This window comes from Nelumbo lutea, chromosome 1 (genome assembly GCF_056320005.1).
Source record: "Nelumbo lutea isolate HS-2025 chromosome 1, American lotus-T2T, whole genome shotgun sequence".
Taxonomy (NCBI): domain Eukaryota; kingdom Viridiplantae; phylum Streptophyta; class Magnoliopsida; order Proteales; family Nelumbonaceae; genus Nelumbo; species Nelumbo lutea.
Window position 1 is genome coordinate 91,241,961 of NC_142684.1, and position 26,678 is coordinate 91,268,638.

At 41.8% G+C, this 26,678-nt stretch overlaps 1 protein-coding gene across 2 annotated transcripts in view; it reads right to left on the reverse strand.

The window, feature by feature from the left end:
* Window positions 1-26,126, reverse strand: part of LOC148876098 (Protein phosphatase 2C family protein) — a 42,697-nt gene extending 16,571 nt beyond the window's left edge. Inside the window, exons 1-6 of one of the 2 annotated variants that reach the window (XM_088966108.1) lie at window positions 25,702-26,126; window positions 13,984-14,126; window positions 13,599-13,697; window positions 13,334-13,492; window positions 12,315-12,401; window positions 11,466-11,557 (exon numbers count right to left, since the gene is read on the reverse strand). In XM_088966108.1, coding sequence (XP_088822234.1) covers window positions 11,466-11,557; window positions 12,315-12,401; window positions 13,334-13,492; window positions 13,599-13,697; window positions 13,984-14,126; window positions 25,702-25,754 — 633 coding nt within the window. In that variant the 5' untranslated portion in view covers window positions 25,755-26,126. The remainder of the gene's footprint in view (window positions 1-11,465; window positions 11,558-12,314; window positions 12,402-13,333; window positions 13,493-13,598; window positions 13,698-13,983; window positions 14,127-25,701) is intronic. The other variant, XM_088966109.1, reaches the window with a different exon arrangement.
* Between the last annotated feature and the right edge of the window lie 552 nt (window positions 26,127-26,678).

The window sequence follows — 26,678 nt, forward strand, 5'->3', positions numbered from 1 at the left end:
TCTAATGAGAGAGACTCTTCCACCTAAAGAAAGATAACTCCTCTTCCAGGCCGCTAGCCTCTTCTCAAACCTCTCCACAACCGAAGCCCAAAAGCTGACACTCTTAGGATTATCTCCTAAAGGGAGGCCCAAGTAAGTTAGGGGCCAGTCCGCAATAGCACAACCTAGCTCATCTACAGATTCCCTTAGGTCTCTTTCGTTCACATTCACTCCCGCCACACAACTCTTGTCGAAGTTTACCTTGAGGTTAGATATCTGCTCAAAAAGTTGTATTGTCAACTTTAGATTCCGGATCCAACTGAGGTTCCCTCCTTCACGGAAAAGGATAGTATCATCTGCAAACTGTAGAAGAGTTAAGGGAACCTCCTCCCTTCCTACTTTCCACCCTCTTATCAAATTCCTCGAGTCTGCTCTATGGATCAAACGCCTAAACACATCAACAACAAGGGTGAAAAGAAAAGGGGAAAGAGGATCTCCTTGTCTTAGACCTCTCAACGCTGGAAAGAAGTCAACCACAGTCCCATTCACCAGGATAGAGTAATGGCAAGTCCTAACACAGCCCCAAATCCACTTGCACCACCTGTCACCAAAACCAAAACTCCTCAACACCTCCATCAAAAATGACCAATCAACCAAGTCGAAAGCCTTCTCCAGATCCAATTTGCAGACCACTCCCTTCTTCTTTGACTTTCTAAAGCTCTCCAAGCTCTCATTTGCAATGAGGATCTGATCGGTGATCTGTCTTCCCTCCACAAAAGCACTTTGGTTGGGTGCAATAATAGAGGGGAGCACCTTCTTTATCCTGAGAGACAGCACCTTAGCAATGATTTTGTACAAGCTAGTCACCAGACTAATAGGTCTAAAATCTTTTGGTTGAGAGGCATCTTTCTTCTTTGGGACTAAGGCAATGAAAGTTGAGTTCAACCCTGGGCTTATTACACCCCTCTTGTGGAACTCCTCAAAGACCGAAGCAAGATCATTCTCCAAGATGTCCTAGCAATCCTAGTAAAAGGTCATTGTGAACCCATCTGGACCCGGAGCTTTTGTCCTATCCATAGAAAAAACTGCTTCCTTTACCTCCTCCATATCGAATCTTTTTTCTAGACACTCTCTCTTCTCTGCACTTAGAGTCGGCCAATCCAAACCCTCCAACCACACTCTCTCATTCATAGGCCTTCTGAAAATAGATTTGAAGTGATTTACTAGGGCCTCTGCAATTTCAGCCGAGTGAGACAAAACTGTTCCATCAAATTCCAAGTTAGAGATGTAATTCTTCTTTCTCCTTCCATTTGCCATTGAATGGAAAAACCTTGTGTTTCTGTCTCCCTCCCTTAGCCACTTACACCTAGATTTTTGCCTCCAACTAATTTCCTCCTTGATTAGGATGTCCTCCAACTTCCTCCTTAAAACCCATCTCAACTTCCTTTCTACCTCTCCAAAGGGGCCTCTCTCTTCCTTCAGGTCCAAATCCTCAATTTTCTCCACCAGAACTTGCTTTGTCTCTTCTAAAATTCCAAATTCCAGCCTATTCCACTCCTTTAATTGAGATTTTAGGTATTGGAGTTTCTTGTGGAACCTCATTCCCTCCCAATCAACTACCGGATTCGCTTGCTCCCACCACTCTCTGATTTTCTCAATGAAACCCAGATGAGACAACCACATATTTTCAAACTTGAAAGGGGTAGGCCCTACTCCTCTTAAATCCTCTTTTACCAAAACTATTGGCCAATGGTCTGAGGTGAGTCTAGGGAGAACCCTAGAAGTAAGGTTGCCCCAATGATCCTCCCAATCTGTTGAAAACAAAAACCTGTCCAACTTAGAGCAAATTGGCTGAGATTGAAGGTTGGACCAAGTGAAGTTATTATTTAGGAAAGGAAGTTATTCGAGATTAAAAGAGTCCACAAATTGGTTGAACTTCCTCATACTTGTTGTCACTCTCTGTCTGGGGTTGTTGGATTCCTCCATAAATCTCACTACATTAAAGTCCCCTCCCACACACCAGGGTCCATCCCAAAGGCCTCTAATGTCACTCAATTCTTCCCATAATTTCTCCCTTTGTCTATAGTCATTGGGGCCATACACATTTGATAGTACCCATTCATACCCATCGGCCACCTGTTTGAACTCCAGGGAGACAGAGTGATCTCCAATTAGCTCCTCCACACCTAAGAGAATCTCTTCTTTCCATAGGGTCACAATCCCTCCCGAAGGACCTCACAAAGGAGCAGCCACCCACTTAATACCTCTAGAACTCCACACACTACCTGCCCAGCTGCAATCAAAATCCATTCTTTTGGACTCCTGAAGCATAACCACATCCGGATTGAACTTCTTAACTACCTCTTTGATCGTTGCTCTCTTCCTAAAGCTGCCCAACCCCCTCACATTCCAACTTAGGATTCTCATTGAAAACTAAAGGCTTTAACCCTAAGGCCTCCAAGAACTATTTAGACCCTTTTCTTCTAATCCCTTTCACTTCGAACTTCATGTCCCCCTCAATATCTTTTTTCAATCTCTCCACTTCACTCAGCCTTCTAAACTTCATCTTGCTGTCCTCTTTATTCTGCATGCAGGCTTTTAGGTCATTCGGGTTCTTCAGCTTGCACCCCAACTTTTTCACAAACTCTGCAACTAACTCTTCCCCAAAAGTTTCCTCTTTCCCTAAAGAAGCACTCTCTTCACTCCTAGGAAGCTTCTTGTTCCTTCTCACTTTACCTCCAACCACAACCCTGTCTGTCCCCTCTAGGCTCCCTCTCTGCAAATCCTTCATTTCCACTTCACCCAAGAGGCTTTCTAAGATTTCCCTAATTATTGTCTCTCTGCAAGATTCCTCACCCACTTCCCCCCTTGTAGACTCATTGTGGCTTTCAAACCAAGGGCTTCCGACTCTTGGTTGGGAAGAGAAACCAAGGGTTTCCCAAAAAAGAAAGTGACTACCTTTCCTTCGCCTTTGCTCTCTCCTCACTTCTCTTGGAGATTGTTTGAGGCCGTATAGTGCTTTCTTCAACCTACAAACTTTGTTCCCCTTAATGCCTTCTCCAAAACCCGATGGAATGTCCATGTATATCTCCTCTTCTAGATCACCATGGAGAAATGCATTCTTTACATCAAACTGTTGCAAATCCCAATTATAGTTAGCAGTCAAAGACAACAACACCCTTACTGTATTCATTTTATCTATTGGGGCAAAAGTTTCCTGATAATCTACCCCATCAGTCTATGTATATCCCTTGGCTTCCAGTCGTGCTTTGTACCTTTCTAACGACCCATCAGATTTGTACTTAATTGTGAATACCCATTTACAACCTATAGTCTTCTTGTTTCTTGGTAGATCCACAACTTCCCATGTGTTGTTCTTTTCTAGTGCCTCCATTTCCACTCTCATGGCTTTTCTCCACTCCTTATTAGAAGGTGCCTCGGCTAGAGTATTAGAAATTGGAATGGTGTTAAGGCTGGCTAGAAAACTTTTATGGGATTTAGAGAATCTTTGGAACGATATAGATTTGGCTAAAGAGTACAATGGGTGTTTGGTACATTCTCTGGTTCCTTTTCTCAATGCAATAGGTAGGTCATACTCTAACTATGAAGGTGTAGGTTCAGGTTCTGCATATCCCTAAGTTTCAGGATTAGGAGTTGAATCTTGGACTTGCACAAGTTGAGGATCTGGATTTCTTCTCCTAAGAGTAAACCTGCATATATCTCACATCATCATGCACATCATTGGTGGGGTTAACAGTGTCTGAATTTGGTTCAATGGTCGGGTTGTTTGACTCTTGTTGAGACTCGGGTATGTGGGGCTCAGAGGATTGCGACTCAGAGGGATGTGATTCTTGACGGTTGGATGACTGTGAGGAGGGTAATACATCTAAGGAGAGTAGATCTGAGGCCTTATCTTCCATTAGTGAGGGCTCCCCGTGAAGATAAGGTTGAGTGAAAAATGATTGTCCCTCCTCAAATGTGACATCGATGGAGGTGTAGAATTTTCTAGTGACTGGATGATAACATTTATAACCTTTCTAAGTTGGGGAATATCCTAAGAAGACACACCCGATTGCTCGTGGATCCTATTTTCCCTTATTATGGACATGAACAAAGGCAGTACAGCCAAAAATTCTTAGTGTGAGATTATTTGAGGTTCGAATATCAAGGTAGAATTGAGAAAGGACTTGTATTGGGCTTCAGTTGTCAAGAACTTTAGATGGTAGTCTATTTATGGTGTATGCAACAGTAAGGACAGCTTCCCCCCAATATTGTTTTGGCACCCGGTTTTGAAAGAGAAAGGCTCAGGTGGTTTGCAAAAGATGGCCATTTTTCCTCTCAGCTATTCCATTCTGTTGGGGAGTGTTAACACAGGAGGATTCATGCACGATGCCTTCTTTCTGGAAAAATGGGGACAAATTTTGATTAAAATAATTTGTAACATTATCAGATCGAAACCTTTTAATTTTCACACCAAACTGAGTTTGGACCATGTTATGAAAGTTGGGAAGAATGGTGCCCACATCAGATTTAGACTTAAAAAGAAAGATCCATGTGACCCTAGTGCAATCATCAATAAAGGTGACAAACCATCTAGAACCAGTAAGTTGGGAATTTGAGAAGGGCCCCATATATCCGAATGAATCAAATAAAAAGGAGTTGAAGATCTTTTATTGCCGATTGAGAAAGAAACCCTTTTGTGCTTAGCAAGTTCACAAACATCACAATGAAAGGTTTCAACATCAATTCCTTTAAACAAGGAAGGAAACATTGTTTTTAAAACAGGAAATGAAAGATGACCGAAATGGAAGTGATGACGCCAAATTAAATCTTTATTGGAGGTAGATAAGAATGACTCGTGTGTGACATGCATAACAGTGTGAGATGGTTTGCTGGTTGCTTCAAGGTAGTAGAGTCCATCCCTTTCCTTAGCAAATCCAATCTTCTTCCCCGAAACCTGGTCCTGAAATACACAGTAAGAAGGAAAGAACACAACATTGTAGTTCACATCCTGGGTGAGTTTATGTATAGAGATAAGGCTAGTGGATAACTTAGGAACATGAAGCACATTTTTAAGCAATAGGGATGGAGTAATTTGAATATTCCCAATCCCTGCCACTATGGTGAAAGAACCATCAGCAACAAAAATTTTTCTATTACTAGGACAGGGTGTATAGGTGAGAAAATGTAGTGAAGAGGGTGTCATGTGGTCAATAGCTCCAGAATCAAGAATCCATGGAAAAACACTAGCCGAGGCATGTAACCCTAGAGATAAAGACTCACCTGAGAGAGCAAGAGAGGTAGAACCACTTCCTGGTTTCAAGGATTTCAGGAAGCTCCTTAGCCTTTCAGTTTCTTCATCATTAAATGGTCCCTGACTTGAGTGTTCTTGCTGCGGGGTTGTGGAGTATGGGCCTGTTGAACTCCTTTTGAAACTCCTCGATTTCCCCATTCCTTGCTAGATGTGGGAGGTTTCCCATGAAGTTTCCAGCACCGATCTTTTGTGTGTCTGGGCTTCTTGCAATAGGTGCACCAGAGGTTATCGTTAGAGTCACGGGTAGTTGTGTCACAAGCCAAGTTGTGATTATTCTCACCCTTTGAACCACAGTAACTTCCTCCCCTTGCCACCATGGCTGAGCCTTCGAGATCTTTAGGCTCAAGCATGATTCCACGGCGGCTTTCCTCAGCTCTGACAAGGGCTATGACTTCATTCAATGGAGCCACTTCTTCTTTGCCAAGAATTTGTATTCAGACCAGATCAAATTCAACATTCAGTCCGACCAAAAAATCATACACCCTATCTCTTTCAATAAAATTCTTCAAGATCACAGCATCATCAGGGCAATTTGTCTCAAGAACCCGATAATGATCAAGCTCATGCCATAAATTTTGCAGCAGATTTGCATGCTCTGTAACACTTCTGCTCCTTTGTTTGGCTGCCACTGTCTTTACTTTGACCACATAGACACGAGCAGCATCATGGGCTTTGGAAAAGGTTTGTCGGACAGCATCCCAAATAGCCTTTGCAGAGGGAAGAAACATACAAGTATCACTGATCTCAGGTGTCATTGAACTCCACAACCATGACATAATCATGGAGTCATCTTCGTCCCAAGCATCAAAATTTGGCTCGCCCAACTTTGACCCTATTCCAAGAAGGTGACTAATTTTTCCTTTTCCCTTCAAATAGGTACGCACTAGTTGTGACCACTTCAAGTAGTTCTGGCCATTCAATCTATATGTTGTCTAAATATTCTGCAAATCACCAGTGTGAGGATGAGAATTTGTTGCTCCTTCATCGGTTTGGACGGAAGCATTTGTTGCAATCATGTCGAACATTGTTAATGGAGGAAAAAATAAGGCCAACAGAAAAGGAGAATAAATGAGGGAAGAACTGGCTGGAATAAAGGAGAATAAAGGAACACTTATGGTTACAAATCAACACTGAAGACCAGAAGAGAGAAACACGAAAAACTGGCAATGAAGGCCGAAAAAATCTCAAGGTTGACAAACCTAGAGCTCTGATACCATGTTTTGGAATGGTAGAATACTGATGTATTTCATTCTATTGCCAATCGGCCTATTTATACATTAAGCTGCTGCAATAAATAGAAAGAAAAGAAAATAGAAAGTAGAAAAATAGAAAGAAAAGAAAATAGAAAGTACAAGAATAGAAAGAAAGAAATAGAAAGAAAAACTTTCTAAATCAATCCTTCCACAATCCTAGGAATATATACAAATCTATTTTTACACAACTACCAAATATAGATCTGCACCAGTAACCCCACGTTTTCCAACACTCAATGTCCACCTCCACCACATACCCCTCTTTTAAATCCACTCTCAAGCTTTCCAGGAGGTTTGAGTACAAGAGAATCCACTTTGTACATAAACATGCCAAAGGTTTGGTATGTAACCAGTCCACCCTTCCCAAACAAAATTTCAGTGTGGCAAGTTTCTACTGACAACATCCAAAACAAGAGCATGTTTTGCAGCTTTCATTATATCTAATTCTTGTTGCCTTTATGTTGAATAAATGAATTAGGAATCTTAGTTGCTTTTTTCTGTTGATGGTTTGTTGGCTAAGGCCTTGTGCTCTTTTATTGCTTGGTTCTTTTTAATTTCTTTTCTTTTATATCAGGGCTGCCTTATTTTGTGTACATTTATTATATTGTGGATATTCTTTCTTTTTAGAGAAAAGGTAAGGTAAAGTTCATTAAAAGAAAAAAAAGGGCCCCTGTACAAAGAGGTTCTTACATGTATATCCATTTAGGGTCCTACTAAAAAGCTCACTCTCGAAAAAGCAGCAGAAAAAGTGTCATCTTTAAATACATTTTGTAATCACTCCATTAATCACCCTTTCTTCAGATGCTGATTTCTGTTCAAATAATCTACTGTTCCTCTCATGCCAAATAGCCCACAGCACTGCTAGTGGGATGACTGACCAACAGCAGTTACCTTTCTTGGACATACCCAAAACCTGTTTTTCTTCACAAAGTGCTCTCACTAAACTCAAGAAGCACCAATTTAGATTTAAGGCTTTGTAGAATTGGTGCCAGACGGTTGCACTGAAGCAGCAAATAAACAAGTGGTTAGAAGTTTCAGTCTCCTTGCAGCACAAAGGGCATACCAAATCTGAAATGTTGAAGCCCTACTTCGTCAACATTTCTTTAGTTAGATATTTTTCCCAAAGTGCTACCCAAGCAAATAACTTCATTTTTGACAGAGCAGCGCAGATCACCAAATAGCCTTGGTTAGAAAATTCAGTCTGAAATCACCTGACTATGCCCATTTCCAGTGTCTAGAATATTAGGATTGCAAATTAAGTTGCTGATTCTGGAGTAGAGCTAGAAATTCAATCACCATTTCCATCTCCCAATCATTGAATCTCCTTCTAAAAGAAAGCAGTCCATGTAATTCTGTCTTCTTCCAATGTGTAAGACTCTGCAAATGAGGCCTGCTTGTTTTTTGCCACATTATACAAGATAGGAAACATGTCTTTTAGTGGTCTGTTGTCACAGTAAGGATCCAGCCAGAATTTGGCCTTGTTACCAATCCCAACTTTTAGACTGATCCCTTTCATATATTGTGAAAAAGTTTTGGAGATGCCACTCCAAACACCATATCCATGGGGCAACTCTTAGACTGATCCCTACCAAGCTTCTTCTTTGCCACCTTTAAGTAGAGGTGTAAATTGGGTTGTGCCCCCTGCGGCTCGGCACGGCACAATGGGTTGGGTCATGCCAGGCTTGGGTTTCCAAGCCCATGGGCCGGCACAAAATGGCACAACCGAGCGGGCCATGCCACCCGCGGCCCCACGGCCTGCCAAAAGCACTGGCCACCCACAAGCCGTAGCATGCCGGCCCAGCACAGCCCGATTTACGCCTCTACCTTTAAGGCACGCTTGTCTTTCCCAACTTTGAGAAGTTCAGCAATTCTCTTCTCTTAAGGTGCAAACCAACTACTTCCCCAATCAGGTTCCTCACAAAGTGTACACTCTTACTTGTTTTTCCTTTTCTGTCAGATGGGCACAGAGCCAATTCTTTGTTACAGTATGACCCTTATTCAACCTTACAAAAAGGCCGCTCTTTGGCTGTTGTGGAGCCACCGCCTGCTCCTTTTGACCTGATCAGGTGAAGATCATTCAGCAAATCCCCAATATGAAACTGTGAAAGAAAAGAAGAGGCCGCAGAAGAAACTACATTGAAGACCTTGTTCCCAAGTCACCAAATGATATTGTGAGTCTTTCCAACCCATTAACATAAAATCCCTTATTTTCTCAATTTTTTATGCCAGTTCTGAAGGAATTGGGTACATGGCCATATGATAAGCCGTGAGGCTTGTCAACACACTCTTGATCAGGGTCACCTTGTCTTTCTTCAAAAAAGGAAAAAAGAAAGGTCTTTTGATGGGAGGCTTCCAACCTTAACAACCCAACACATCAGCTAGCTCCTGCATGTTAGTGATTTCTCCAACTGCTATCATTTCACTTTAGGCCAAATTAACTTTTAAACCTGAAATCACCTCAAACCAGAATAGTAAGTACATTAAGCTGAGCACCTGATCCGATGACACATTGCAAAAAAGAGTTTGTCGTTTGCAAACTGTAGAAGTGCAACCTTTATACCGTGTTGCTAACATCAAAACCCTCCAAAATTCCTAGGTCAGTTGCTCTTCTTGTCATTTTACCAAGGCCCTCCACGATGAGAAATAACAATGGTAATAATGGGTCATTTTGTATCAATTTTGAAATTCCCTTTCACCGGATCATTAATCAAAACTGAGAGTCGTGGATTTGTAACACAAACTTTCATCCAGTTACTCTATTTTAGTCCAAAATGCATCCTTATCACCATATAATCTAGAAAAGCCTAGTTCGCACGATCATAGGCTTTCTCTATATCAATTTTACACACCAAACCACTCTTCCCATTTTTCCTCCTTGTGTCAATGAGTTCATTTGCAATAAGAACTCTATCATGTATGTGTTTGTTATGAATGAAAGCTCCTTGGTACAGACAAATGATTGAATCCATTACATTCCTTACATAGTTGTCAAGGTGACGCCTAGGTGAGCACCTAGGCGACAAGGCGCCCTTGGAGGCTTGCCTCGCCCAGTCACCAAGCTGTTTTGTGCACTGGGTTATAAAATACTTTTATATTTTTAATTTTTTGGCATTATAATTATAAAATAGACATTATTAAACTAGAATATTCATTTTATGTGTTTATATACTAATTTCTTTTTATTATTTTCTTATTTTGTTAGGGTTTAATCAACGCAAACATTGCTAACTGCTGTGTTGAACCCATGGTTCAAACTATCAATACACCTCTGTGTATTGGTAGAGGTGTATTGGTACTTATGACGATACTCCCCCTATTTTTTTTTAATTTCTTTGGTTTTCAATTTCATTTTTAAATATATATTATTTAAAAAATGGGTCCCCGAAAACACCTGTAAACAGGTATCGGGACCCCAAAGATATACAATACAATACACCCGATACAGGGTGTATCATATCGAAACTTTGATCATTGATTGAACCCTCAAAATTTTCAAAACCTGAACCAATAAGCAAGGGAAGAACTTAAAATTTTGTCTAATCAACACACTTTCTTCTTCCACATCTTCTTCTTCTTCTTCCACCTTTTCTTTTCTTCTTTCCTATAACAAAAGTAGGGGTTCAGCCCCTATATTTTTTGAAATTTCTTTCTTTGTTCTTTTTCTTCTCATAAAATGTCGATTTTCTAGACTTAAACATTAAAATTATACTTCTCTTATGAAAATTGTGAATAATTATCAAGGAAAGATGGTTATGGAACCTAGGAACTACCCTAAGATATATGGTTATGGAACCTAGGCGCCTGCCTAGGCAACTAGGCGACAAGGCGCCTCCCTGTCGCCTAGCCTCACCTTGGCACCTTGAAAACTATGATCCCTTAGCGTTCAAGCCAAGATTTTCACCAAAATCTTGTACACATTTCCAATCAAGCTGATAGGCCACAAATCCTTCATCTCTACAGAACCATTCTTTTTTAGGATCAGCGAGATAAAAGTCATGCTTGATGATATCACAATGTTTCTTGTAAAACATGATGGTAAAACCATTGGGTCCTAGGGCCTTTTCCTCTTCCATCTCATCTATTGCTTGCTTCACCTCTTCCTTCAAGAAGGGTTCTTCTATCTCTGCTGCCGGTTGCTCAGTTAGCATTTCAAATCGTAACCCATCTAGACTTGGCCTTATTTTGTATGGCTTACTATATAACTGCTCATAAAATTTCACAATGACATCCTCTATTTCTTTCTCTTGTTCCACCAAACACCCTTCACTCTCCAGTTTTTAATGGTATTAGCTCTTCACCTTGCATTGACCACTTTGTCAAAAAAAAGCCGTATTATTGTCTCCAACCTTCTTCCATGTAGCCTTGTGGTGCTGGACCTTTGTCTATTCTGAACATTCTTTCTTCTAATACAAATTTTGCTTTACAAAGCAAGACAGTGGGAGACAAAAAATAAAATAAAAAAATCAACCCAAGGAGCCATTTGACAAAACAAAAAAGCTGAAGTGGCTGAACTGAAAACTTATAGTTTTGTCTATCAGTGAATAAGTTTCTAAGCAGGTCATATGCTCCTTAATGGCAGAAGCTGAAGTTGGGTAGATTATCATACCCTTGGATGCTTTATCATTTTACTATTTTATCCACCAAAGGAAAAGGCAACAAGTCATTCATATCATCAATTTCAGTTGTTATCAAATGGCCCCTAAGGATTATCCTAACTATTTGGGACATCTACAGCATCCTGCTCCTAGAGCATATCAATACCTTAGTGTGATGTCAAAAACAAGTCAAGATTCATGCATGGGCTTGGATAATGTTACTTATTCCCGCCTGATGCAAACCCTTCTTCATAAGGCTTAGAACCAAGGTGTGCAAGAAAATAGTCCAGCATTGGAAGAATAAGGAACAAGTTTGAAACCTACCTGAATTTCTGGCTCAGCAACCACATATGGCTTAAGTAGTTTGTCTCCAAAAGCACGAGACACTGCAAGAATACCACCAACCCGCCATGTACCTGGTAAAACTCAGAGTTACTTGAGAAGATTGTAGTGTAGAAGATGCTAACTAAAAGCTAAAGTATGTAGGAAGGTATTGATCCAAAAAAAAAAAAAGTATATAGGAAGGCACCAGCTGGCTCAGCCAGTAAAATCAGTGGATGTAGCTCCAACTGACCAAGGATCAAATCCCTGTCTTACCCAAGTTTTCCTTTTAATAGAAAAAAAGAAACAATATATGGATATAAGTATGTTATCATGTGAAGGTTGATCAAAACTGTGGTCAATTGATCTTGTGAATCTGAAACCATTTGAAAATCAATCAGAAGCTAATGGATTCCCAGACGCAGTTCAGCTATACTTGTGAGAAACAATCCAGATTGTATCACTTCCTCTCCTCTCTTGGTTTATGTGGAGTTAGGGACCATAAAACACACTAATTGTATATCCATACCCTTTATTCAAAGCATTATTGGATAGTCAAATACTCATTTGTGCACTGATTCATCATCAGCATGCAGAAACTTGATCAAGAGGGATTCAGAAAATTTGATCAAGCAGAAATATTCAAGTCACATGGTTAGAGTAGGATTCTTTGCATCACATAATATTTGATCTGCAACAAACTCAAAGCACACTAACATAATTCAGAAACCTGGAAGACAATCGCCAACTATATCAATATACCAAATGGCAACATGTGCCCACGCATCACACACTCAGGAGGGGGTGGGAGAGAGGGAGAGAAAGAGAGAGAGAGAGAGAGAGAGAGATTACCAGACCATATAATGAACCCTCCAGCTTTTTCAATCCTTTGACGTTCATCAGATCTATCAGGTTTATGATCAATTGACAATGGAACAGCTGCAGTTGAACGCTGCCATTAATACCCAAAAAGTGAAAAGAGAAGTTTTTTGTTGTAGAATTTTTTGATAGGCTTTGTTGTAGATTCATATATTGATAATAAATCCATAACCTATCAGGTTTATGGATTCATCAGATCTATCAGGTTTATGATCAATTGACCATGGAACAGCTGCAGTTGAACACTATCATTAATACCCAAAAAGTGAAGAGAAGTTTTTCGTTGTAGAATTTTTTGATAGGCTTTGTTGTAGATTCATATATTGATAATAAATCCATAACCTACAAATTTCTGCTTATCCAATAAAATACTGCCCCGTTTGGCGCGTCTTTCCGCACGGTCTTTCGGCTGCTTATAAGCCGGGAAGACCGAAGATCAGTTTAATCCTGTTTGGCACGCGGAAGATCTCGCCGCCAAAAGATGGGGCGCCGAAAAGACGCGGGAAGCCCATTTTGGGCTGATTTTGGGAAGCTCCAAATGAAGCTTCCCGCGTCTTCCGCATTTTAATCTCGCGCGGAAAGACCCAAAACAACGCACGGAAAGATGCGCGTCTGCCAAACACTCTTCAGGCTGCCCAGATCTAATATCAAAAGCTCAATGTGTCTATTGACTGTCAGAGCTACGAGAAGATCTTCTCAAAAAGACTTGTCAAACAGGCCCTACATAAGCAACAATATTATAGTATTATAGTCTTAAACCCATTAAAGAAGACAGAAGAATAAAAATATCCAAAAAAAACTTCACATTACTTTATAAACATGATGCTCTCGTCTTAGACATCTAGAAGATTGAATCATATTTCAAAGATACTTTAGTTAGCAATGGTTTTGCAATCCTTTCTTTTTATCTATATAATAGCAGATTTTCTGCATATTACCCTAATACTTCCCAATCTCACGTCATAGTCATCTTCATGGAGAAGGCAGACAACCTGAACCAGCCATACAAGCAACCACTCTGGAATCTCCCACATTTGCAACAAGCAACCGATCCCCCAGTAGTAGAGCAGTTGTTGCAGTTGAACCAGAGTCTTTCTGATGGCCTTTTTCTTCATTGAGATAATCAATATCTGTTTGCCTAAATGATTCAACTGCAAGGAAGAATTTACCCAATGTCAAAAAATCCGCAAGGCACAACAAGGATAAAAAATCAGGTAGTCAATAAACATAGTAGCACTAAATAAAGAATCCACAGACCAATAGCAGATTTTGTATCTTTGATAAAATCAGGATGGCTGCTCAGATTCTTGAAGAGATTGTTCTTGAGATATTCTGCAGTTCTGGAACCTCCATGACCTAACTTGTTAGCAGACCAAGAAAAATCAGCAAACAAGAATTACAGTAATCAAGGATAAAGATTGAAGATTCTGAATCCCTAGTAAATCCATTGCAACAACTAAAATGACAGACCATACTAGCAAAGTAAGGCACTGTATAGGAATAGTGGTAGCAATTCCCCTAGCAGAAAAACAACCAGAATGATATCTACATTTTGTTATTATTACACAGCTTGTTCTTGATAGAAATTTCCAAAAGCAAGTATCATTATGTAGGGTGCGTCAAATTAAAAGAAAAGGAATACCATCAAAAACACCGAAAAATGCAACCATCTGACCATCGACCTCTGATATACTTGTCTCATAGAAATCCTCCATTGATGCCCTTTTACCCTTAAAACTGGAATACCCATAGCTGAACCTTCCATTTCGGCTACCAGTAAGAAAGCTACAAACAAAAATGAAATAATTTAGTTGCCCATGTAACTAGTACCATTTGCAAGAACTTGTTTTTTTTTTCAGGTAAAGGAAAAATATTAGTAAAATGAATAAGAATATTACAAGAAGAATGACCGGTAGTCACCCAAAAGAAGAAAAGTAAAAAGAGGAAAACAACAAACCAACACCACTCACTTACACCTCCAACTTCTATTGAAAAAAAAAACACTACCAACCAAATTTACCAACTATTTTAAATAAAAAAGACCCCCTCCAGACACCAGCACCAACAGACTTACAGCCTCGAACCACTCCCCAAAACTCCAATCACTCATCTCCACCAAGAATTTGAACAATCGCCTTCTTTATTTTTCTTCTGAGATATCTTTGTTTTCTTCACCTTCCTGATAGGACCTAACCCAAACAAACCCCCTCTTAACCTTTCAAAGTCTTTTGAAACATATACCTCTTTGTGACGGTCTGACACAGGCTTAGCCTTGCCTATGCTTGGCAGGCTTACGTTAGGGACATGCCCGTCATTTTCGCCTGTAAGATTTTTGGGAGAATTGATGTCATCTTCAGGCAGACCTCCAAAAGCTTAACGTACTCTTTGAGGAGGGGTGGTCGACCTCCTTGGGTGCCTAACCTTGGCACTCCTAGACCTTCATCCCCTTGCGGGGCAGCCTTGGTTAACGGCTAGCATGGCTACCAGGGTTCCTCATGGGCGCACACTTGCTCATGGGGATAGTGTTGGACCGGCACTGCGCTGCCGATAGGGAGGCTTGGCTCAAGCACGTCCCTTCACCATGCCAGTCCCTTGCCCAAGCTGAGTAAGCTACCCCGTTGCCCTTGGCGCACGGGTGTGTTCCAGCCCAAGCGGTTGCCTATCATCATGGCACACAGGTGCCTGTCATCATCGGCATACAGGAGACCCATCACATCGTGCCAAGTCACCTCATCGGCGCATGGTCGCCTTGCATTATGGTTGTCCCCCTTTAGCACGTAAGCGGCGCCTCCCATGGACCGGCCTGAGCCAGGAGAGTGCCCCAGCCATTGGACGTGAGGTCATGATCCAGTGCTACTGACTTTGGTGGAGCCATCCCATCGGGCAACTCCTAGCCTCTATGCGTTATAAAGGCTTGTTCTGGCCTGCCTTGGCCAGGACGCCGCACGGGTTCTTCCGCTGTAGAACTACCCACGTGATAGTTGGTATCAAAGCGAGTTGGCCAATTGCAGCCGCAATTGGTTTTCAGCAGATTAGCCCAGAGCCAGTTGAAGCGGTCATTTCGACAAGCAGCATTTTGTGGGGTGCGGTCCCTAGGCACTTCCACCCAGAATCGAGCAGAATTCAGATCAGGCATGGAAAGAGGCCATTTCAGTGTTTGTGTCCCCATTCCAATGACATTAAAACAGCTTCCCTTGCGGTTGCAGACGCATTGGTTGCTGTCCTCATGCGGGGGCAGACGCGTGAGCCTTGATAGGAATATGGGTACACTGCCCGAGCAGAGTGTTTATCAGGCCTAGCAAGAGGCCATTCATTGTTCGCGTTCCCATTCCAATGACCCTAAAACAGCTTCCCTTGCGGGTGCAGACGCATTGGTTGTTGTCCTCATGCGGGGGTAGACGCGTGGGCCTTGTTAGGAATGTGGTTACGCAAGTCGTTGGAGCATGGCGGCCCTACACCAGCAAAGTTTCAGGTGGACATGCTCAGTTTTCAAGTGGATCACTTGCAGCAGCGAAAGCGCATCACAAGGCGAGTGCATGTTTGGCAAGTCATGGGTAAAAGTTGCCACACTCGCACAGATTGCGGTTAGGTCTCCTTGAGGCAGCAGCAGTGGGGCCCCCTCGGAGTGAAGATGTAGCCCGAGTCGGCGAGGCGAAGTGTAGTTTCGAGGGCCAGGAGAGCATAAGCCATGGCTAGGTTTGAGTAACCCGCACAGAGCGAGGTGAAGTCTGTAGGCCAGCATGGTGAAAGGGTACCCAGGTCATCGCCAACATGAGGAGTAGACCTATCAGCGTGTTCGGTAGCATCACTGAAAAGCTACCAAGAAGACGGTTGAGCCTTGAGGTAAGATGATACATGGGGAGGACCTCCGCGAAGCACCACACAAATTTCTTCAAGGGCCCTTCTTTCACAATTCAACGGCATAGCCATTGCGCGGTTTGAGTAACCTCAACAATGGAGGGGTGAAGTCCAGGCCGGCTGGCATGGTGAAATGGTTCCGTCCCCATAAATGGACACCAACATAGGCAAGACCCGGGTTGACCAGGTGAGCCCAGGAACTGGTGGAGAAGTGGATGGCGCGGGACACAGACGCGCATTCACGTGAAGACCATTGTCGAGGTCGACAATGGATTGAGTGGGGGAGCCTGTGACAGTCTGACATAGGCTTAGCCTTGCCTACGCTTGGCAGGCTTACGTTAGGGACATGCCCGTCATTTTCGCCTGTAAGATTTTTGGGAGAATTGATGTCATCTTCAAGCAGACCTCCAGAAGCTTAACGTACTCTTTGAGGAGGGGTGGTCGACCTCCTTGGGTGCCTAACCTTGGCACTCCTAGACCTTCATCCCCTTGCGGGGCGGCCCTAGTTAACGGCTAGCATGGCTACCAGGGTTCCTCGTGGGCGCACACTTGCTCATGGGGACAGTGTTGGACCGGCACTACGCTACCGATACTCAAGGGAGGCTTGGCATGCGGGCTTTGCTCAAGCACGTCCCTTCACCACGCCAGTCCCTTGCCCAAGCTGAGTGAGCTACCCAGTTGCCCTTGGCGCATGGGTGTGTTCCGACCCAAGCAACTGCCTATCATCATGGCACACAGGTGCCTGTCATCATCGGCATACAGGAGACCCATCACATCGGTGCCAAGTCACCTCATCGGCGCATGGTCGCCTTGCATTATGGTTGTCCCCCTTTAGCACGTATGCGGCGCCTCCCATGGACCGGTCTGAGCCAGAAGAGTGCCCCGGCCATTGGACTTGAGGTCATGATCCAGTTCTACTGACTTTGGTGGAGCCATCCCATCAGGCAACTCCTAGCCTATATGCGTTATAAAGGCTTGTTCTGGCCTGCCTTGGCCAGGATGCCGCACGGGTTCTTCCGCTGTAGAACTACCCCCGTGACATCTTGGTGCTTCTTCTGGATCCTGTTGCATCTCTCAAGCTTGACATTCTGTTTAAAACATTTCTGGCCCTTACAGCTCTCATTTATCCTTTCTAATTCTTGAACAGCATTCTTTTCAAAAGTCTGAGATCATTTATATTTAAGTACGATCTCATTGTACATGCTGTACATTTTGCATCAATGTCAAAAATAAGGAGACTGCATCTCTTCTTAGAGGAATGTTCTACTACAGCCACTATAGAACAAACTGAACCAACAAGCATAGCAGTCCACAAGATAATTTAGAGCAACACTAGGGGAAAATATGCCAAGAGGGTGACGTTGTTTCCATCGCCGGAAGCACGAATTGTTCTTGAGTTCATAGACTAGAATAAGTGGGAGCAGTGGAAGAGGATGTAGAGTTGGGATCCATTCCCATCAAGCTACCACAGCCAAAAAGTTAAGGGATAACATCAGACAAAAATGGAGAACAGAGACACAGGTAGGCTCGTGAACATGGCGAAATGGAGAAGAGAGATACAGGTAGAAACAAAAAGATTCATACTTGAAGAAGCCAGAAGTCAAGGAAGACAGTCGCTAAAGCCTAGAGAGGAGAGGAAAGCCACCATCTTTTTGCTTGAAAATGCTGTGTCGTGGATGAAGGGTTTTGTTGATGGCGCTTCTTTTTCGGTAAAACAGCAAGGATGGAAAAGCTTTTTGAGTGTTTCAGGGAAAAGGTATCAGAGTACTCTTCGATGGAACAAGAAGGGGTGGTACATAACAAGTGCAGAGTTTTTCAACGGAAACAAAAAGCAAATGGTCTGTCTGCCGGAGGGCAAGGAGGGAGAAGGATGGAGAGCAGTTTCGGAAATACTTCAACACTACCTGACTAATATGGAAATGACAGGTCTGGAGAAGGAATATAGCAAGGTGTGTATGAAAGACCAGTGTAATAAGGAGAAAAAGCAGAAGTTAGAAGTGCCTGAAAGTGCCTCGGGCCTTGTCAACAACCAGCACAAGGGACTAGAGAATGAAAGGATTGCAACCCAGGATAAATCTCTGAGGTTGTTAATGGAGATTGAAAAGAGGGATTGGGAGAAAAGGTATACAATTACAGCAAAGAAAAAATAAAACACTGGAGGTCAGTACTGGATGCAGTGGTGGGAAAGCTCCAGATCAAAAGTAAAGCCGCCTTATTACCATTCAGTGGCAATAGGGTGGTTGTTAACATAAATGGAGAAACAGTGGAGGAGGCAACAGTGGAAACAGAGGAGGGACTGGTGCTGTTTGAAAGGTGGGCGATGAACTGTAACGAGAAGGAGGAGAGTATTGCCAAGATAGCTACAGCAGTAGGGAGAAGACTGGAAAGTTTCAGCTTTGAAAATCTTGCAGTGGTGACTGCCAAAATCTCCGGTGTTAAGCCAGAATCCATTCCAAGGTCTTGCGACTTGCTTGTAGAAGGGCGATGGCAGAAAATTTGGCTAGCTACAGAAGCTGAAGTGTCGTTGTGGTTGGAATGCTCCAAGGTTGAAGATGAAGCGAGCTGGCTTGGTGGTTCTCACATGGCAATAAAGGAGAGGTGGCAAAGGCAAGTGAAATCCTTGATAAAATTGCTAAGGTGAACATTCTAAAGGGAGTCAAGCTGCAGGAGTTCTAGAAAAATAAATATTTTCAAAAATTTTCAAATTATAAGGGTTTAAAGAGCAGCCTAGGACCTTCTTGGAGGCAGTTAAGTTGGGTGCTCGATCAGACCCAGGGTGGGGACCACAAAAAGCAACTGAAGAAAGTATTTTTAATAAAACCAAACCAAATTTGGGCCAGGTTGAAAGGAAGCTTGGGCCGTCTGATGTTCTCACTAGTGGCTCATGTGACTCTTTAAGTAGTCATGTGAGTTGTGGAGGAAAAATTAAGGTTGGGGATGATAACTATAGTCTATCATTCCCAACTGAAGGCAGTGTTTTAAAAGCACAAGGTGCAAAAACGGCACAGGGGTCAATTTGTGCCCGAGGCGCAAGGCACGCCTTTTTGAAGCAAGGTGCAAAAATAAAAAGAAAATGCTAAAATGTCAAAAAAAGGAAAAAATCAAAATAATGCACAAAAATAAAAAATATACAAAAATATAAACATTAAATTTTAAAATAAATTTTTTAAAAAACCTATTAACTAAAATTAAAATACATAAACATAACATGTAAAGCATATTCAAATGTGAATTAAAAATAAAATCAAACATATAAAACATTGTCAAGCATGTAAAACCCGCGATCTCTTTTTTTCCTCAATTGCATTACTTAAAATAGCTAATGTAATGTCAAACATATTACATTCCTGATTCTACGAGCCGCCTTTGTGCCACGCCCCCTCGAGGCAAGCCCAAACAAGTCCGTGTTAGGGTCCTAAATTCTTAGTTCTCACACAAAAAAAATAATGATTTTATAATTTTAATTGCTTTTCGAGAAGATGTTTTAGTAGGATAAATGAATGAACAACATTACCAAATAGGGGCTCGGAGCTTCGGTGAGCGAGCGAAGCGAGCGAATCCAAAGTTTATCAGAGAATGTTCAGAAGAGAGACATAGTGGATGAAGGGTGGCTAGATGTTGAAGATTCCAAAGACGATGACTATGAGTCGGATGCAAAATCTCTGATTGGCAGCGTGAAAAGTCTAGCCGAAACAGAACAGATAGGGGAGACGTTCCACATATCCGAGTTGTTTGGAGTAGAAGAAGCTTGCAAAAGTCACACATCTATCGAACTATACAACAGCTGTAGGGACCTCAATGGGGGCTGAGAATATTTTGGGTGTTGGGGAAGAAATTCTAATACCTAATCAAAGAAAATCACTTCCCAACGAAAGCCAAAGACAAGAAGCGAATAAGGCTCTAGTCGAAACTCATTAGACGCTAAACAAGGATGTGCCAGTGAGGGATCAGCAACAGAGTACCGGAAGCAGGCCGCTAATGGTACCAACCATTGGCTCTCCCTCATAGAGTTACCATTTCAATGGAAATCGGTACTCCTCCGATGTCTTCCTCCAAAGGAAAGGAAACTGTTGTCCCTTCTGTGTCTCTCCAAGGTATGCTTGTGATTTCGGTTTTTTATACTAATCTCTGTTCCGTGTCTACAGCCATTGCTCTTGATTGCCAAGCCTTCCCACAACCATCAACTCTATGTGACAGAGGATTTGACAAATAGGGAGTCTGGAGGGATTTCTGAAGAGGAAAAGGGTAAAAGAATTTGGGGACTGATTGAGAACTTTCTGGAGGAGTTGAAAAGAGAGGAGCTAGGTAAAGGGAAGTTGCAAAACAATGGAATTTCTACTAGGACCTTAGAACCTAACCCAAGGGAGGACAAAATGGTGGGAGTGTTAGGGGAGTTTAGAGACATAAATAAAGAGGACTCTGTGGCTGAATTTGTAGGCAAGCTTGGTTGTAAAATTAAAGACCCTAATGATTTGAAAACTTATTTAGGAAGGAAAAAGGAAGAAGGCAAGATAAGAAAGCGGAGGCTGAGTGAGGCAGAAAGATTAAGACTGGATGTGGAAGGAGACAAGGAATTCCGCAAGAGGAAGGGAAGGAAGAGAGGGAACAGGTAGGGGAAAGGGAAGTGTCTAAGGAGTAGAAGAGATAAAGATTGGAGATAAGTTGGTTAGTTGGAATGTTAGAGGTTTGGGAAGTGCTAGAAAGAGAGACTTAATTAAGGAATCTTTGAGGAAAGTAAACCCTGATATAGATCTCATCCAGGAAACAAAATTGTCAGTGTTTGATGATAGTTTCTTTTCTTATGAATATGTTTGATGATAGTTGGGCAAGAAGTATTTGGAAAGCAAGAGGTATAAGCTAGGCTATGACTCCATCATGGGGATCATAAGGTGGAATAGTGACTCTTTGGAAAAATGATTTGTTGCAAGGTGTGGAAGAATTGATAGGAAAGTTTACAGTGTCGGTCAAATTTAGGCAATTGAATGATGGGTTTGAGTGCGTCCTGGCAAACATATATGGTCCAAACTGATATAGGGAGAGGAATGAAATGTGGGATGAATTGGGGATATCAGGGGACTATGGGAAGGACCATGGTGTATTGGGGGGGGGGGGGGGATTTCAATGTGATTAGGTTTGTTGAGGAAACCAATAAAGAAAGGTCAAGAGTCACCAGTAGCATGAAGAAATTCAATGACTTCATAAATTCTATGGGTCTCAAAGAGTTGCCTATACTCCACAGTAAATTCACGTGGTCCAACCTACAGGTTAACCCAATTTGCTCAAAACTTGATAGATTCCTATTCACAGTAGACTAGTAGGACCATTAGGGTGATTTGGTGTCAAAGGCTTTGCCTAGAATTACTTCCGATCATTAGCCTATTTCCATATCAAAGGAGGAAAGTAAATAAGTGATAAATCAGATTGAAACCTTGGACGCCAAAGAAGGGGAGGGCACTTTTGGGGAAGATGATAAGAGCAAAGATGGTCTCTGAGGAAAAAACTAGAGGATATCCTGTTTAAAGAAGAGATAAGTTGGAGGCAAAAGTCTAGGCATAAATGGGTAAAGGAAGGGGATAGAAACACAAAATTCTTCCAAGCCTTAGCAAGTGGTAGAAGAAGGAAAAGTTTTATTTCGAAGCTTGAAGTGGATGGAGTCTCAATCACTCAACAAAGTGAAATTGCTAGAGCTTTTGTGGATCACTTTAAATCTATCTTTAGAAGACCTTTAATGGGAAGGGTGAGATTGGAGGGGCTAGAGTGGCCGAGGTTAACAGAAGAACATAAGGCATGGTTGGAGAAGGAATTTGATTTGGAAGAAATAAAGGAGGCAGTTTTCTCAATGGATAGAGCCAAAGCACCTGGGCCAAATGGTTTCACCATGGCATTCTATCAAGATTGTTGGGACATTTTGAAAGATGATTTATTGAGGATCTTCAATAAATTCTTTAGAAGAGGGATAATAAATCCTGGACTGAACTCTACATTTACTGCTTTGATCCCAAAGAAGTTAGAGGCGAAACATCCAAAAGATTTCAGACCCGTTAGCTTGGTTAATAGTTTGTATAAAATCATTGCTAAGGTGTTGTCTCAAAGAATAAGATTTGTGCTTCCTTCTATTGCCTCTCCAAATCAAGGAGCTTTTGTTAACAATAGACAAATTATCGATCAGATTTTGATAGCGAATGAGAGTGTTGAGGATTACAAAAGGAACAGAAAAACGGGTATAGTCTATAAACTTGACTTGGAGAAGGCCTATAATTTGGTGGACTGGTCTTTCTTGGAGGAAGTGATGGAAAACTTTGGTTTTGGGGAGAAATGGCAAAAATGAATTAGGGGATGTTTGAAGACTTGTCACTATTCAATCCTGTTGAATGGAACTGTAGTTGATCACTTCCCAGCATTGAGAGGGATTAGGTAGGGTGACCCTCTTTCCCCCTTTCTTTTTACCTTGGTAGCCGATGTCCTGGGGAGACCACTCCAAAAAGAAGATTCTAGAGGGTTGGTAAAAGGAAGGAGAGTGGGAAGGGATAGTGTGCTTGTCACACACTTGCAATTTGCTGATGACACAATTCTATTCTTTAAAGGATATGATCTTAGCTGGTGAAAAATATGAAAGGGAAAGAGTTGTGTGGTCAGAGTGAATATGGATGAAAAGGAAATGTCAAACTGTGCAGCTATCTTGGGTTGTGAAATATCAAATTGGCCCATGAGTTACTTGGGTCTCCCCTTGGGAGACAATCAAAGAAATGTAAACTTCTGGAACCCAGTGGTGGACAAAGCAACAAAGAGATTAGCATCATGGAAGAGGAATTACCTATCCTTGGGTTGGAGGATAACCTTAATCAAATCAACCTTGGCCAATTTACCTGTTTACTTCTTATCAATGTTCAAAAGTCTAGTTAGGGTTTCCAAGAGCCTAGAAAAGACAATTAGAAACTTATTGTGGGAGCCCAGGGAGGAAAGAAAAGATCACAAGGTTAATTAGGATATTGTAACCAAAAGTATGAACTCTAGAGGTCTAGGAATTGGTAATATTCATAAAAGAAGATAAGCATGTTTGTCTTCCTATTGTAAATCTTCTTTTGATGAGTTAATGAAAGTGTTATTGATCAAAAAAAAAAAGAAAAAAGAAATGCGGCTTTGTTAGGTAAGTGGTTGTGGAGGTTACCAATAGAAAAGGAGAGGTTGTGGGCCAAGGTGATTGTAAGTATACATGGGTTGACGGTTGAAGGCTGGGATGCAGGAGTATTGGCTCGAGCTACTAGTGACTCTCCATGGAAATCTATAATGCCATCCTTCCTTCACTCCTTCCTCTTATCCGATATAATCTTTGTTCTGGGAATTTGGTAAAAATTTTGGGAACACCTATGGGTGGGGGATTTTTCTTTGAAAGACCGTTTCTCCTCTCTCTTTGCTTTATCTGATTACAAAAATGAACCAGTTTCCACCTTCCTCTCATCCCCCATTGAGGGTCTTGAGCTTACGTGGCATTTGGGCTTTATAAGGGAACCAGGGACTCAGATCTAAACAGTCTTTTGTCTCTTCTTCATTTACTACAAGGCATTTGCTTAGAGCTTTCAAAGTTGGATTCATGTATTTGGACTCCCTCCCCTTCTAGGCTTTTTTCTTGTGCCTCCTTTTTCAAAGTTTTAACTCTAGATTCTAATAATGTCGAGCAAACATTTCCAGTTAAGGAAGTTTGGGGTAAACTGATTTTCCTCCTAGAATTGGGGCTTTTTGTTGGGAAGCCTATTTGAGAAGGATTAACACTGGCAATCTCCTTCAAAGATAGAAGCCTTTTCGGTGCTTATCTCCCAATTGGTGTGTTCTTTGTAAAGCTGATGGTGAGTCCTGCTATCATTTATTAGTTTCTTGTTCTTTTGTGTCTTCTATTTGGGAATGGTTTTTCTCTTTGTATGGTTGCAGATGGACTCCCCCACCAAATGTTCAAGGTCTCTTTGGCTCTGTTGTTGGCAGTTGGACAAAGAAGAGGGGAAAGGTGTTATGGAGAAGTACAAGGGCAGCAGTCTGTTGGACAGTTTGGGAGGAAAGGAGTAACAGAATTTTTAACGACAAGGAAAGGTCTAAAGAGGCACTAATTGAACTAATCACCACAAGGGTGCTGCAATGGGTAAAATCTTTGAAGCTATTTGAAGATGTATCCACAACAGCTTTGCTGAATAATTGGAAGGAAGTGGCTTGGTCAGCTCCCAAGAAAAATGTTCTTCATCCATTATGGACTGTTCCAACTCCTGGGTTCTTAAAGCTAAACTTTGAGCAGCAACAAAGGAAACCCTAGCCCTTCAGGCATTGGAGGGGTCTTTAGGAATGAGGAGGGTGAGATTATTGCTATGTTCTCAGGTCCAATTGGGAAAGGAGAGTCTCTCCGAGCTGAAGTTCTAGCTGTTCTAGAAGGTGTCAAAAAGGTGAAGGAGCTCAACTTAAGGAGGTTAATTATAGAGGGAGACTCAAAACTGGTAATAGATTGGTTGCAGAAAGAGGAAAGCAGAATGTAGAATTACCTAAATGAGAAGAGAATCTTCGAATGGTGGACCCGAGACATGACAGTGATGCTTCAATGGGAAAAGTGGTGTGCTAATTCATTTGCAGATGCACTAGCTAAACAAGGGGTGGGAAGAAATCAATTGTTCTAGGCTTACATGTAATCTTTATATTTTAATTTTAGGGGAGTAAGAGAGTTTATCTCCCCTGCCTTTGTACCTATCCTTTTACCATAATTGATTCTGTTACTGATAAAAAAAACTAGGGTAAAATACTAGTAACCAATCAGACCTATTCGTAATGATACTGATTCCCTCCAAAATGGAAATCATTTTGAAACAATTTCACTTTGTCACCATGTGCCTTATTCTCATGGCAATGAATTTGGTCTTCAAATAGCCCATCAAATTTACCTTCTTCATATAGAAAATGGTGCTTGGCAAGATATTAACGGTTGATCACCTAACACATAAAGAGAAAAGGGCATACCAGACAGATGTTTGCCAATATAAAACTCAAGGTGAATTGGCTTCTCATCTCTCATTTCATTTCTATTTCTCAATGAACGTGCAGCATATCAGACATGCAGCATGGTGATCGTGGGGGATATGAACGACTGGTCTGTTGGCAGTAAAGGATTTCAGGAAGGGAGGTCACAAAGAATAATCCAAAACTGCAATAGAGTATCATCTAATCCAGGTTACCATAAATCGACATATTTGGGATGATAACAACAGAAATATTTGCGAACTTGAACAAAGAAACTGAAGTACCAATAAAGAAAACGACCGATGGAACCATCTCAACAGCAATAGAGGACGACCCACCAAGGCAGATCATTCCACAAAAATAAAAACAAAACAAAAAAACAACTTTGGTATTGTATTAATAAAAAAAGAAGAAAGACACAAAGACGGACCTGAACAAAAATCAACTTTTGAAATTGAATAAATAAGAAACCAAATGAGGGGAGAAAGCAAATATACAAAGACGGACGGACCTGATTCCACCGCCGCTGTAGACGGGGTTAGGATTCTTGGAGCTGAACATCATGTGAGATAAGGGTGACGCCGGTGGTGCTGCTCTTGCGGGCCCTTCTCGTGGTTGCAGCACGTCATCCCCGGAAGGGGGAGCGGCAGAAACGAGAGGGAATCAGGGAAAATAGAGGATTTTGACGGGAAGAAAATTCCGCCCTTCCCCTCGATCGCGTCTCGCGTCAGTCAGGCGGCGAACAGCCGAACAGGATCCTTGCATTAAAAAACCCCTGGGCCCTAGTTTCTCGTTCCACTAAATCTTGGGCCTTGGGCCTGGGACAGAGGACGGCCTTCAACGAATCCGAGGCTGCTCTGCTCGCCACATGCCCTCGTCTTTAAAGAATAGAGCCTCCAATCCCTCGGGCTTAGTTTGGAAAGAGTACAAATGCATACAAATTAATGCAAAATGCTAGATTTTTCATGGTATATATTTGTATTTGTACTCCTTCCAAACTAATGGGGTGTTTTGGTGTGGATGACTGCATCTTGTGGTAAGAAATAATCCATACTATACTACAGTCCATAGTTATTCTTAATTATGGATAAACTGGACTAATGCACATCCACAGTAGTGTTTTGTAAACATGGTGTGAATCGGTCCACACCATACTTTTTGATTTCATATATTCATATACATTTATAAATGATCTATATCAATGTTTTAAAAAATGACTCAGAAACGAACTATTCTGGCCACCGGTTTCCAGGTCGATGGTCCGACCGTCTAGTTCGAACAGACGGCCCGCTCTGACAAACAAATTAAAAAATAAATAATTAAAAATAAAAAAAATGGTCAAAAACTTTGAACGAATCGATGGTTCGACCACCCATGTCAATGGTTTATTGACCTTTTCAACGGCTTTTGGCCAAAAACTAGATTTGGGGTAAAATGAAACCACTTGCCTAAACCGTCCAGATTAATGACGGTTCGAAGACCTTGATC